General features: G+C 36.8%; 1 protein-coding gene across 1 annotated transcript; it reads left to right on the plus strand.

The window, feature by feature from the left end:
• The first annotated feature begins 7199 nt into the window (after positions 1-7199).
• Positions 7200-13945, plus strand: LOC122299943. The gene is made up of 9 exons (XM_043110429.1): positions 7200-7507; positions 7595-7773; positions 8279-8460; positions 8571-8855; positions 8934-8992; positions 9104-9140; positions 9270-9341; positions 12160-12484; positions 13194-13945. The coding sequence occupies exons 1-9, from the start codon at positions 7237-7239 to the stop codon at positions 13563-13565; spliced, it is 1782 nt and encodes a 593-aa protein (XP_042966363.1). The 5' UTR covers positions 7200-7236; the 3' UTR covers positions 13566-13945.
• The last annotated feature ends 497 nt before the right edge of the window (positions 13946-14442 follow it).

The following is a 14442-nucleotide window of genomic DNA, read 5'->3' on the forward strand; positions in this document are numbered from 1 at the left end:
TCAGCAAATCTGAAACGGCTAGTGCCCTGGCCCCAAAACAGCTGTGCATGGTGGCAGAAAGCCTCCCTGGATAGAGGCGCGTGGTATCCATATGCCAACTTTAACTCTCCAGTGTGGCTCATGCACCGCCCCTTTCGGCAAACTTCTTCGCCCGTCTTATAGATTGGTAGCTTGGGAATCTAGTGGAGTGGCTCATGTTGGCTGCTGGGCCGGAGAGCTGTAGATCTACGTTTCATCCTCCTCAACCTGAAAAAATTAAAAAATCAAGGAAAAAACAATGGAAAGCCTGAAGAGAAGATGGATGGAGAAGGAGAAGGGGGAGGAGGAGAAGCTCTGAGCAATTTGCGTTCTGGGTGTTTTAGAGATAAGTTAGACCTTCTTTCTCTAAGTTTTGGGTGTACAAAGGGTACAAAGAGTTGTTCCATATATATATGAATACTAATCTTAGATTCTTAATTAATTATATTATATGTAAGTCTAAACTCTAAATTATTAAAAAAAAAAAAACCCTAGCTAGCTAGCCAGTCTCGAAATGGTCTGCCGAAAGTACTATTGCTACTTGAGATAATTCGGCCCATCACTATTGGTAATTAATTAATATGTTTGGGGTACTAAAACTTTCCTTGATCTGGGTCAAGTGATCGGCAGCTGCATGTACGTAGGCTAGTCTTTTAGCTTGAAATTAATCTGAATGTGGGCTTGTTTTACACACACACACATACATATACACAAATATGTCCCGCGTGGTCAAGGCCGGGTCGGTGTAGTACCTGGAGAGCTCCAATTTGTTCTCTAAATCATGATTAGTTACATTTATACTTCAATTCCGGATCATAAGGTCATTAGATATGAATGGACATTAATATATAGCCAATTTATCAATCCTTATTTTCAAGTTTAATTTAACTTATCTCCTAATTCCTCTTTCAATAACTATAATTATTTGTAATTGCTTGAAGAACAAACCATACCGAAAGTTTATCATTACTCAGCTTAGTTTTATCACGATCGTACGTATAGTAGTAAAACACATTTTCAGTCCTACATATAATATTTGGAACAGACCATCACTAAACTTGGATCTAATGCACTACAAAGAGTGGAAATTAAGTACTAATTAATTTAACCTTAACTTTATTTTATTTTTATGGAATTAGTAAAGAACATATAATGTGATTAGATCATCCGTTAGTAATGGAGAGTTACGGACCAACTCATCAGGCCCTGCTGGCAAAACCAAATCGCAATTAATATTATATAAATCAATATGTTACTATGTTAGAATTTTGCTTCATTGCCATAAGGGGACCTACTATCTTTATTGCATAAAAATAAAAATAAAAAACCATTGTCCGTTGAACTAAACTTAATCGACAACTTGAACGACATTTTGCAATTCACTTAATTATCTTCATTATTATCAATAAAACAGAAGTCAGCTCGGCCTAGCTATAACTTTCACAAGATGATTGCATTGCCCTCCCCACAATCCTTTCCGGTTCAATTGCACATTCTTCTTCCTCTTAATTAGTAAAAATTTAATTATTTATTTTGTCTCTTTCTTGTTCATGAGACGATCTACGTTACCAACAAAATTAATTAAGGCACATAAAATTTTTATTTTTCTTGCTGATCAGATGCCCCATTTGCACGCACTCTCCACCAAATTAATGGGGCAGGGCTCCTTTACATGACACATGAGTACTCATGAGATTCTCTATTATTTTGTTTCAAGCATGCATGCATTCATGACTTTTCTCTTGTTCGATCTTCTTCCTTAAAATGAATAGAACATACAAAAATGGACAGAGAGATCAGACTGAAAGTACTGGGTGATTCGAGTGGCTGGTCCAACTCCAACCAACAATTGAGGAAAAAGGCCAATTAATGTGTATACAAGCTGGTTATGTGGGTGTATACACTTGTTGAGAGGGTGGGGGTGGTTGACGATGTGTGTCTCCTCTTCTCGGGCTCTCCTGTCCCCTCTGTTGGTATTCTTGGGTGGGACTCCTCTCCCTGGAGCATCCCCTCCACGCATGCTCTCTCCGCTGGGAGGGTGGATACCACGATGGACGGTAACCTGTTGGAGGTCATCGGCACTCCCCGGTGTTATGAGAAGTGGTTCGATGGTGGGTACAGTAGCAACGTTCCCCCAATGTGTGCCACTTCTCCTGTGTGACAGTGAATGTCGAACGGTCGGACCTATGTTGCATGCCTCTCACAGCAGGCTCCTCCTTTCTCGACTCTTGTTGTTTACATTTCATCTTCTCCAGGGTGGAGACTTTGGTCAAGGTCTTTTCCTTTTTGTGCACTCCCTCCACCTCCTTCTGCTAGGGCTTAGTCAGGGCGTGGAGGATATCCTCTGCATTGATGAAGTTATTAGCCTAATCCATGAACTCTCAGAGAGTGGCAGGGGTTTTTTTTGCCAGCTTAGCCATGAACATCAATTGGGTGACATGCTCCTTGTTGAACCTGGCCAGTTAAGTCTTCATGCTCTCATCTTCCCTCTACTTGATGGTGAGGAGGTAAGTGGCCGGGAGTCTTCGTCTTTGGTTGGCCATAAAGTGAGTGAGGAACAGGCGGGTCAGCTTGTCGAAGTTCTCAATGGATTCGGGCGCCAAGAATCCAAACCACGTTCTCACGGGTCCCTTCAAGGTCAGCGAGAAGGCTCTACATGCTACCTCCTCGAGGAACCCGTGCAGCGTCATGTCACCCATGCACTATACGATAGGCCTGTGCTGACCAGTAGTTTGTCTACTGAGGACGAGCTGCCCATCTTCCTCAATACCTCCTCATACTTTCCCTGAAGGTTACGTAGGTCCTACTGCATGCGTTTCCTTTCGTCTTGGGCATTGTGGCCCTCCTCCTCTTTTATCTAATGGTGTTAGCTGACACTGGCCTCGTCCTAGTGTACTGAGTTGCAGAAGGTATCCTTGAGGGCCTAATTTTCCTCCCGAAGGTCCTTCACCTCGTTATTGAGCCTTCCAATGAGCTTCTCCATAGCAACCAACCTTTCTTCCATGCCACTTGCCATGCCTTCGTCCTGCTCCTTTGCCAACTGAGAACGGGTCCTCGCAGGCATACAAAGGACATGCTCGACCGTAAGATTAGTCGAATCCCACAAACGACGCCAAATTTTAACGTCATGTTTCGTAAGTCCTTGGGACGGATCGCTCGGCCGGTCTAGGTCTTCACTCGAGTTAGATCCTGACGCAATAGAGGGGTGGCCCTGCAGTGGCCAGGAGAACCTCCAATGCCAAAGTTAGTATAGAATAGAAATCAAAAGTGTTTAAAAAAGAAGATAACAGTGGAGTATAATTCACAACAGACTTGAGTTTTGGGCGGCTTTTATACTTGGTCTTTTAGGTTAGGTGGACCATACCCTGTGTTTTGGGACAGATGAACACCTCTCCCCAAAGTCTCCACCACTATAGTTTTCTTGATGTCAGTCATTTAATGTAGCGTAGGTCTCTAGTAGAGTTGTCTGATGCCGTCTCTTTCCCTTTTCTCCAATCTTGGTTTCCCGCGTCTTTCTGCAACGTTTCATCTCAATGTTGATTATTACCCCCGACTCGCACGGGTCTGGAGCCTGCTTGACTCTCAATGGGGGGCTTTTCTCAGCTTGGGTTGACATTCCCATAGCTCATTGGGCCTAACTAAGTATGAGCCTAAGTCAATATTATGGGCTCTAGGCCCCGACGAAAATGCCCCTAGCACATATAATATTTGGAATAGATCATCACTAAACTTGAATCTGATGCACTACGTACGAAGAGTGGAAATTAAGATACAGTAGTACTTAATTTAACCTTATTAACTTTATTTTATTATTATGGAATTAGTAAAGAACATATATGATGAGATCATCCGTTAGTAATGGAGAATTAAGGACCAACTCATCAGGCCCTGCAGGCAAAACCAAATCGCAATTATTAATATTATATATACATATATATATATATATATATAAATATATATATATATATATATATATTTATATATCAATATGTTAGAATTCATGTGCTTCATTGCCATAAAACAGAAGTCCCCCCAATCCTTTCCGTTTCAATTCTTGAGATCGATCGAACACATATATGAATTAATAATTGGTTACAACAATTGCACATTTTTCTTCCTCTTAATTAGTAAAAATTTAATTATTTATTTTGTCTAGTCTTTCTTTCTCAGACGATCTACATTACCACCAAAATTAATTAAGGCATGGAAAATTTTTATTTTTCTTTCTGATCAGATGCCCCATTTGCACGCATTCTCCACCAAATTAATGGGGCGGGGCTCCTTTACATGACACATGAGTACGTACGCATGAGATTCTCTGTTATTTTGTTTCAAGCATGCATGCATTCATGACTTTTCTCGGCTTATTCGATCTTCTTCCTTAAAACGAATAGAACAGACAAAAACAGACGAGAGATCAGAGAGAAAGTACTGGGCGGTGATTCGAGTGGCCGGTCCAACTCCAAACCAACAATTGATGAAAGAAAGAAAATCCTGCTTTTTTTTAAAGCAAAAATTAGCTCCGATCCTCAATTAAATAATTAATTAATACGGATGCTCCTTAAATATTAAGGATTATATATATATATATGGAATGTACGTGCAGTGCAGCAAAAGAAATTGATAAACCAGGGCCATTAATAAATTTCGGAGTACTATGATCATGTCATGTGTCTTGCTTGCATTACTCGTTAATTCTTGTAAATAATAAATAAAAATCTGAACCAGGTGGAACTGACACAAGTTCCAACGTCCCAATTCAATAATTTAATTTTGATTTGGGAGTTTAGGTGGAGCTTCGCTAGCTCTGAATATTACATTTTCAACAATCTTTTTCGCTGCCGTTGAGCTATCGATCTATGTCAACATGATCTTATGTACATTGATTTTAATTTATATTTAAAGTTTTGCTTCTTTTTATAATGTAAGACAAAAAACAGAAAATTACGTCTTTCCGGATGTTGAACATCATGAACAACTAACTCACCGCGACATGATCATATCATGCTCATGAACATCCAACAGCCAAAATGCATGTGTACGTCTCCGGCTATAGAGCAGTTTAATTTTTTTTTTTTAAATTAAAATAATGAAATTTTTCATTATTTTAAAGGGCGAGGCAAGCTGCTGCCCTGCCTGCCTCGTGAGAGAGCCTGAGGATGATTGATAACGTCTGATCGAGGAAGCCTCGAATTGTAAACGAAACTGCTAATGAATGCGCAAGATCAGGACAGCTTGACACGTTTAATTGGCAGGCCGTGCTTACTGTTTCACAAATACGGTATGAGTAATGAGAGAGAAAGAGAAAGGAAGGTGACGCGGCTATCTCTCCTTGTTTAATTTTTTCTTTTTCGGCTTTACTAGACGCAGTCAATAAATACAGTCAGTTGTACAGAATAAATAATTTTTTTTTTCATAATTGTACCGAATCAATAAAAAAAAAGTTATAAAAATAATTTTTTTTTTCATATAAGTTCCATATTAATTCATTTTTTTTCAAAATGACTGCACGTCGACTGCATTTGCCGACTACACAAATCATTTCTCTTTTTTTTTTTTGTGTTGCACGTCATGCACTCCATCAGCCTTCTGTTGCTTCATTATAATGCGTATGTGTCTATTGTCCAAAATTAAACAACCATTCATTTCGAACAAGAAAATTAGAAAAATAACGAACCAAACATCCTTGCTTTAGTAGGGTTTTGCGTATCAAAAAGACCAGAATTGATTAGCTATCAAGATATATTCCATAAGTCAAAGAAGCATCATCATCATGTCGTGGAGTAGTTCAATCTTAAGGCCGGTTTTCTCTTAACTGCCTACCTACAACTCAAAGCAACATTTTGCTTTTGCTTATTATTCTTGTTTCCTTTGTTTGGATGTGAAACACACCAACCTTTTTATGACGCTTTTTCACGTTTTTTTTTTTTCACCACCCCCCCCCCCCCCCCCTCTTACTTGTAGTGGTTGGAAAGGATTCACCACAAAAGAAGATCACGAAAGTTTCTGATGAAGTTTTTTGATTAAAGATATTTACTTTAAATCATAGCCGAGCTTTAAATTTTGGATGGACCAATATTCTCTACCCTCATTGAGTGACATGATCTGCCATATTGACTTTGTTAGCTTTCTTAACCTGTACTAGATATAGGTGGCCAGCCGGATCAAGCAAACGCACCCTTCAAACAAGCTCAGAGATGAGTACTACTTCTTGCATATCTTAAAACCTGTTAGGTTAAAAGTAGGGTCTCATTCATGCACCTTTATTATTACTTTCCTTTCCTTTGTTGGGGGGTTGGGGGTGGGGGTTGAAGGTGGGGTGCTCATTTTTCTAGCAGAGAAGTACCCGTTCCTTCTTTGAAACATCTTTATTTATTTTTTCAGTTATGGTGATGGTTTCATCTGTTATTTCATTCCGCGAACTTGGACATGAGGGCCATATATATATAGATCAAGAGGGAAAATGTAAAGACAATGGTTTTTTTTTTTTTTTTAACTTCTTAAAAAAGAAAATACATTGAACGTATATATAGATCGTTCGTGGAATTGTCTTTGCAGTTCAATTGAAGTACGATAACGTCTTTAGTAATTGATTCACACTTGCAAAGATTATTGGACAAAACTTGCATGCAATGTACTAATTGGATATATATGCTTAATTAACTGATGCTAGGCGCCACCAACATATATATTGCTCCACCTTTTCTTCGATCTTTATGATTGGGAAAGCTAACCTTTCTGATATAGAAGTATTAAGCTGCCTCCTCATGATTATCAACATCTCTTTTAATATATATTAAGGAAAATACCACAGAAATTATGCAAAATCTTCTACTTCATAACATGAAATGTATGTTGCATATTATGTTAAGAAAGAAAATGATAGATTAATATGTTCAAGATTTAATAATCTAGACTATTAATTAAAATTAAATAGTTCATAAATTCTCTTAATATTTACCCACTAATTTCTTTCGAACAAAAAATTACTATATCTAAATGAAGTGATATTATATAAATGGCGGAATATCGAACTCAAAAAATCATGATACCAAAATAATGGATAAAAAAATTGTTATACATCTTAAATATTATTCCCATAGAAAGGAAATAAATCTTCCTCTTCACAAAAGCACCAAAAGGTCTTTTCGTCGCAGAAAAAGGGGAGAGGAAAAAAAAAAAAAACGCACACACACCACGCACACGGACGAACCGCGTATGGAGCTAATAGTAATGTGGTTTTCTTTCCGAACATTGTGCCACACTGCCAAAAATCTCAGCTTAATCACTGTCATCCTCTCTCTCTCTCTCTGCTCCGAGAAACCAGAGTGTTTCCAGGCTCTGGAAGCGGAAACGAACAGAAGCGAACCCACCATGTTATGTCTGAGACCAAACCCATCGTTTTTTCTTCTCTTTTCTTTGTCCGTCTTCCTCTTCATCTCTCCAGCCTTCGCAAGCTCTCAGGTCCACCACACGCTACGTAGTCCAGGTGATTTTAATGGTAATTATTTGTTTTTACAACAATCTGTTTTGTAAAGATGACTCTTTCGCATGTGCGTGGTTTTGGACGTTATAGAGATTGAGAAAGAATATGGTGGGGTGGTGCATTGGAACACAAAGAAGTCTGTTGCGGAGAAGAGTGCAGGGAACTCGTTTCTGATATTGGCTGAGACGAGGACACTCAGGAAGGACCCTCTTGACGGGTTTAACCGCTACAGTGGTGGCTGGAATATTAGCAATGAACATTACTGGGCTGTGAGATTTTTTTTTTTCCTTCTAAACACCTAAACATATTTATCTCTCATCGGTTTTTTTTTCCTCGAATTGAAATTTAACAACTTTCTCCAAGTTTTTATTTTTTGTTACAAATATTTTTTTTACAAATAAAAAGTTTTGATAATTCATTGCACATAATCGGTCATATCTTTCCATCAGGGTTTTGGTTGTATTTAATTGTATAGGTTGTGAAACCGTATGTTGATATCCTCTTCTATTTACAGTGCATTTTGGTCTCTTACTATCTTGGCTTTGAATTTTTATAATTCTAGGTGAACTCTGTTTATGACCTTTGCCTATTTTCTACTGCTGAAGTATTGTCCATGAATTGGTCATTACTTGGGATTTGCTTATACTTTTCTTGATTTATTTTACCCATCAGGCTCAAATCATGTATTGATCTTCTGGTCATCAGTTCCTCTAGCAGATTGTCTTGCTCAATTAGATTTTTTTTTTGTGCTCTGATTATCATTTTATAATGCAGTCTGTTGGTTTAACCGCGGCGCCATTCTTTATCATTGCTGGCGTTTGGTTTGTGCTTTTTGGTCTAACCTTCTCCATTATCTGTCTCTGCTATTGCTGTTGTCCAAGAGAGCCTTATGGCTATTCTCGAACAGCCTATGCTCTGTCAATTATTTTTCTCATCCTCGTCACCCTTTCAGCAATGTATATCTCTTGCCTTCTCTATGTAAAGCACAATTACCGAAATTTTAAGTTCCATTATATAATTTCTGAGATCAGTAATTTCTGACTCAATTTTTTTTCTCCAATTACAGTGCTGGATGCATAGTTCTGTACACTGGTCAGGGCAAGTTTCACAGCAGTACAACCAACACACTGGATTATGTTGTGAATCAGGCAGATACCATTGTTGAAAACCTCAGAAATGTGTCAGGTTATCTTGCTGCAGCCAAGGGAATCATAGTGGATTCTATATTTCTCCCATCAGAGGTGCAGCAGAGCATTGACATTATTGAAACAAAGATCGAGTCTTCTGCTTCCACTCTTTCTCAGAAGACTTCAGATAATTCAAAGGATATACAAGATGGCCTGGATAGCGTGTAAGTATAAGCTCCTACTACTTTTTCTGGTGCTCGAAATCCTTTTAGGTAACATTTATCTGTTGTTCTGCTATGCAGAAGACTGGCTCTTATCATTGTTGCGGCTGTCATGCTCTTTTTGGCATTTCTTGGATTTTGTGAGTTTTTTGTTCTCTTGGACTAGAAGAAGAATATTTTCATCATATGGCTTATTATAGTTGTGGCTTATTTATTTGTTTTTATATCATTGTTATGGCTACTTGTTGCAGTATTTTCCATTCTTGGGATGCAACCTCTGGTATACTTGTAAGTGATTTAAACATTAAGCCCTTTTCATGCTCAATTATTAAAAAAGAGGTCATTTATAATTTTGGAATGAGTTCTCTTTTAGTTATCTTATTTTTGTAAATTAACATTTATGTGGGATGCCTACAGCTTGATAATGATTGGGTGGATTCTTGTCACTGGCACATTCATTTTATGTGGCATTTTTCTCCTCCTCCATAAGTAAGTTATGCTTAATTACAGTTGTTTTCTATTTGTTAATTTATTATCTATGCTGCCTCTTCATTTTGCTGGTTATAACGTGTTCAACTGTTTTATGGCTTCTATGAAGCAAGCATGCGATTTTTCTTTTCTTTTTGCATTTGAAACTTTAGTGTTGCTCAGATGACTAACACAAGAGGGGGGGTGAATTAGGTTGTATTTAAAAAATTAATAATTATAAATCAAATACACAATATAAAATATAAACAAAATATAAAATAATAATAAATAGAAAAAGTAAGGGTAAAAGAGAAACAAACTCAGTATGTTAACGAGGTTCGGCTCCAATGCCTACGTCCTGGCCTTAAGCTACCCCTCGAGGATCTCCAAATTCACTATTCAACTTTTTTCAGGTGGAAATAGAAACCAATTACACCTTTAAACAACACCACTACAAAAGATCCGTGTAAAACACTCTCTACACTTACAATTACTCTACACTTGCAATTACTTTACACGTGGCCATTCAACTATTTCCTGTGTAGAACACTTTCTACACGCACAAGGGTTATACACTCCCTTTTACTGATACAAGAGATTATAGTGGGTAGGTTATCAAAGATCACTCATCAATGAGTGAAATAAGAACAATACAGTGCAAACTATATATCTTTCAAAATGAATAAGGATTAAGGCTCAATGCTTAGAAAAGAAAGATTGAAAACTTTGAATGAATGTTGCAAAACTTGCAATGATATGTGTATGCTCTTGGTGTTGCAAATTTGAATCTCTCAAATGATCTATTTATAGGTATAAGAAACTTCATATTCAAATTTCACATGTCAAAGACAACATCATTCATTTTTTAAAAAATTCAAATAAAAATTTCTTCTTTTTCAATTGTCAAAGACGACATCATTCACTTTTTCAAAAAATTCAAATAAAAGTTTCTTCTTTTTTCATTGTCAAAGACAACATCATTCACTTTTTCAAAAAAAAAAAATTCAAATAAAGGTTTATTCTTTTTCAATTGTTAAAAATATTATTATTCACTTTTCAAAAATTTCAAATCTAATCTTTTTACTTTTCGCATATGACAAAAAGAGTATCATTTCCTTTTCAAATTTTTCTAACAAAATCATCTACCTTTTGCATAAGTCAAAAAGAGCATCAATCACTTTTGAAAATATTCAAATAAAGCATGCACATGTGAAAGATGACAACCAATCATCTTTAATATTTTCAAAATTCAAACTTTTAATCATGTCATACACATGTGAAAGATGACAATTAATCATTTTTCAAATTTTCAAATTTAATTTTCAAAATATTCGTACACATGTGGAAAATATATTTTAATGCTTTATGTTAAAATATTAAATTTGAGCTTTAATCCTAATCTCAAATTTTTCAAGAGATTTACAATATTACTCTATGAGTTTTAATGTGAACTTGTTCCCTTCTTGCTCATGCTTGATTCATTGATGTGCTTGACTTCATTGTATAGACAACTTGAGTTTGAGACTCCTTTATTATTTGAATTCGTTTGTTATCATCAAAATCCATGTGTAGATATATAATTATACGAAACTTGAAATCTTGGGTTCAACAGTTAGTAACAGATATGGAATCACTTTTAACAAATAATTTGAAAACTGAATAGGCAAAATGTTCCACTCTTTTTTGTACCTCAGTTTTCTTTCTTGTGATGCGACTGTCTTCTTGTGCTTAGAATTCTCTATAACCCCAGTTGTGGTATGATTTCTCCCAAATATTATAAGCAAATAGGCAGTTCACCTATGGCCACTGGCATGTTTAGAATTGTTAAGCCTTTCCAGCCAATTTTTCTGATCAGTGTTTTATGGTTCTTGGAAATAGTTCAAGTTTGTGTTTATTAAAAGTTAACACCCAAATATTATATATGTTTTGGAAGAAAATTGTAGAAAATTGTACAATTAGAATTCTCATGGATGTAGAAAGCCACATTTCCCACACTGAATAGCAAGTGGTGGTGTATAAAAAGTTTAGATGGCTATGGATGGTGCATCATGTTGGAAGGGCAGCATTTAATTCTAGCTCGATTTTTACTTATCAAAAAAGTTAACAAAGATAAATGTGATGTTTAGTGAAGTTAATAGAACATTTACTAGAAAAGCAGCCCATCATTTAGTACAGGCTTATAAAATAAAATATTTTGTACACGACATTCATGTGCATGGGATTCTATGAATTACCTTCCCTTGCATTAGGATGTAATTTATTGACCCCAAAGAATGATTGCTTTTGTTTTATCCACAACCCCCCCCCCCCCCCCCCCCCCCCCCCCCAACCTCTCTCTTTCTGCCTCGGGCTTCTGTAACTATTTTTGTTACTTTTATTAAAATTTCAAGCTAGTGAAGCTTAGGAAGCAAATCCATTGATACACACTACGGTAAAGGATCCAACAGTCCCTGCAAAAAGAAACAGAATGTGATGTTAAGTTCAGCTATTTATTATAAACTTGGTTGAGATTCCTCTTATTGCTTGTAAAAAAAAAAAAGCTTGGTTGAGATTTACTTATTAAAAATAAACTTCAACGAGGTCTTGTGAGCTTTCTTCTCCAACTGATTGGGTTGTCAACGTTTCAATTGCTTTTTGATTGTTTAAGAGTGCAGGGATGAAGGATATCTTTGTTTATCCTTGTTCAATTTAGTCCATCAGTCTAAAAGCGTACAAAGATCAACTAATCATAGCTTCTTTGATAAGGAGATGAATATGTTACAGCATTTTTGGTACTTTTGTGACAACCCTGTGTTGCACATTTAATCTATATAGCTAACTACTTTTCTAAATTCATTAGTGTGGTTGCAGATACATGTGTTGCAATGGATGAGTGGGTCCAGAACCCCACTGCACATACAGCTTTAGATGATATACTCCCATGTGTGGACAATGCAACCGCCCAAGAAGCCCTTTTACAATCCAAAAATGTCACCTACCAGCTTGTCATTGTAGCTGATGTCATGATCAACAATATCTCTAATGTTAATTTTTCCCCCAAAGCTGGGCCCTTGTATTTCAATCAATCTGGTCCATTGATTCCTGTTCTTTGCAACCCATTTCATCCTGATCTCTCGGGTCGGCATTGTGCACCTGGTGAGGTGCAGCTGAGAAATGCTCCAAAGGTAATATAACTTAATTATTTGAATTTAAGTTGGAAGTAATGGATAAAGCATTCACATGAAGGGTTTTAGTACATTTCAATCCCATTGAATGTCTACCAAAATGATTGAAAAGAAAATAAAAAAGAATGTCTGTTCTAAATAAAATGTGTTCCATGTCCTCAATTTAGCCTCAGTTATCGTTATGCAATATTCCCTCTGATTTCCAATGATCCCATTTTGTTTATGCTATGAGGATTCGCTTTTCATTGAACTGAAAGTAGCATTGAATACAATTCAGTATAAACAGTAGAACTGTCAACTGCTAATTGTCAACTTTTGACTCTTTAGACTTTGACGTGCTTATATATGGGAACTAATAGAGAAATTTGCAAGAATTTCCTTGGCAAAATCCCTCTGCTACTTGTTAGGGTGCAGCCTAGTGGTCAAGCGCTGATTTGGGATGAGCTGTGGACTCGAACATACTGGGTTTGACATGCATAAGGGGTTCCCTTGGATTGTCTGATACACGGTTCTGACAAATGGGGTCTGTGTATCTGGGGTTTACTTTCTAGGGGTGGGTCTTAAGGGTCCCTACCTTGGCAAGATTCCATGTCATGAAAATATACTTCTACTTCTCTCTCGTGTCTAAAACTTACCTCGTTGTACTTCACACATGACAAATGTTTGCTGAACATAAGTGAATGAGATTTTCAACCTTTGTTTGAAGCAGGTGTGGAAGGATTATACCTGTCAAGTTTCAGCATCTGGTATTTGTAACACTCCTGGCCGGTTGACCCCCCTCTTCTACAGCCAGATGGCAGCGGCTGTAAATGTGAGCTATGGATTGTATCGTTATGCTCCATTCTTGATTGGTTTGGAGGACTGCACATTTGCAAGGCAAACATTCACAGACATCAGCAAACACCATTGTCCTGGCCTGCGAAGATATAGTGAATGGATTTATATTGGGTTAGTAATAGTATCTGCTGCCGTAATGCTGTCAATGATCTTCTGGGTTATTTATGCAAGAGAGCGACGCCATCGTGTATATACTAAAAAACTTATGGCTAGAACCTTGGATGAAGAAGACAAGGCCACATAGAGATATCCTAGTGTAATTATCCATGGTAGGTGAAAAAGTTGTTCTCATGTATATTGGAGCGGTAAAAGTTCAGTACAACATAGGTTTGATGAGTGCAATGTAGGTGGTATTTGTCCCTTCATGGCACTTTTGTTGGACAATATATTGATAATGAATAGCCGCTGCTTCGAGGAGAAATGGCCTTTATGGTGCAGCTCGTATTGTTGGTTGGGCTTGTTTGAGAGTTGGTTTCTTTGTAAATGCGGTTTCGTTGTTAGTGGGACGGTGTGTTGTATAGCTCAGGAGAAATAAAAAGAACAAAATGAAAACCGCTAATGGAATGAATGACTTTTTCTTTTCTTAATTAATAAGATTATTGGACGACAACTTTAGTAATACTATTATAGAATGTCATGCTATTAAAATTTTCATGTGAGCATTATTTTTTACTAGTATGACATATCATATGATAAGATAGGGTATCATGTGTCTGTACTCTTTAAGAACTTTCTAATAATTATTCTTATTATATATATGAAGTACGTTTAGGTAATGAGTTAATCTTTATATGAATACACAGATGATGAGATATTGATGTATTTCTAGGAACTAACTAATTATCTTTAAGTTGCGAATATCGTTTTGGATCAATTGGCAACACCCTGGTTTCTCATTAAGAGAACCAAGGATTGAATCTTCCTCCCCATGTAACCAAAAAAACAAAAAAACTAGTTATCTTTAAGTTTAAGAGAAAGGCATGCAAGATTGCCAAGAGAAGATCAAGGTGCTCAACCTAATTATGGATATCAAGGTAATATTGACACTCTTTTAGATATTATTGTATAGTGACTCAAATTTAATGGTCGCTTCAAGGAGAAAAGGTCTCTTATGGTGAGCT

This window comes from Carya illinoinensis, chromosome 16 (genome assembly GCF_018687715.1).
Source record: "Carya illinoinensis cultivar Pawnee chromosome 16, C.illinoinensisPawnee_v1, whole genome shotgun sequence".
NCBI lineage: Eukaryota > Viridiplantae > Streptophyta > Magnoliopsida > Fagales > Juglandaceae > Carya > Carya illinoinensis.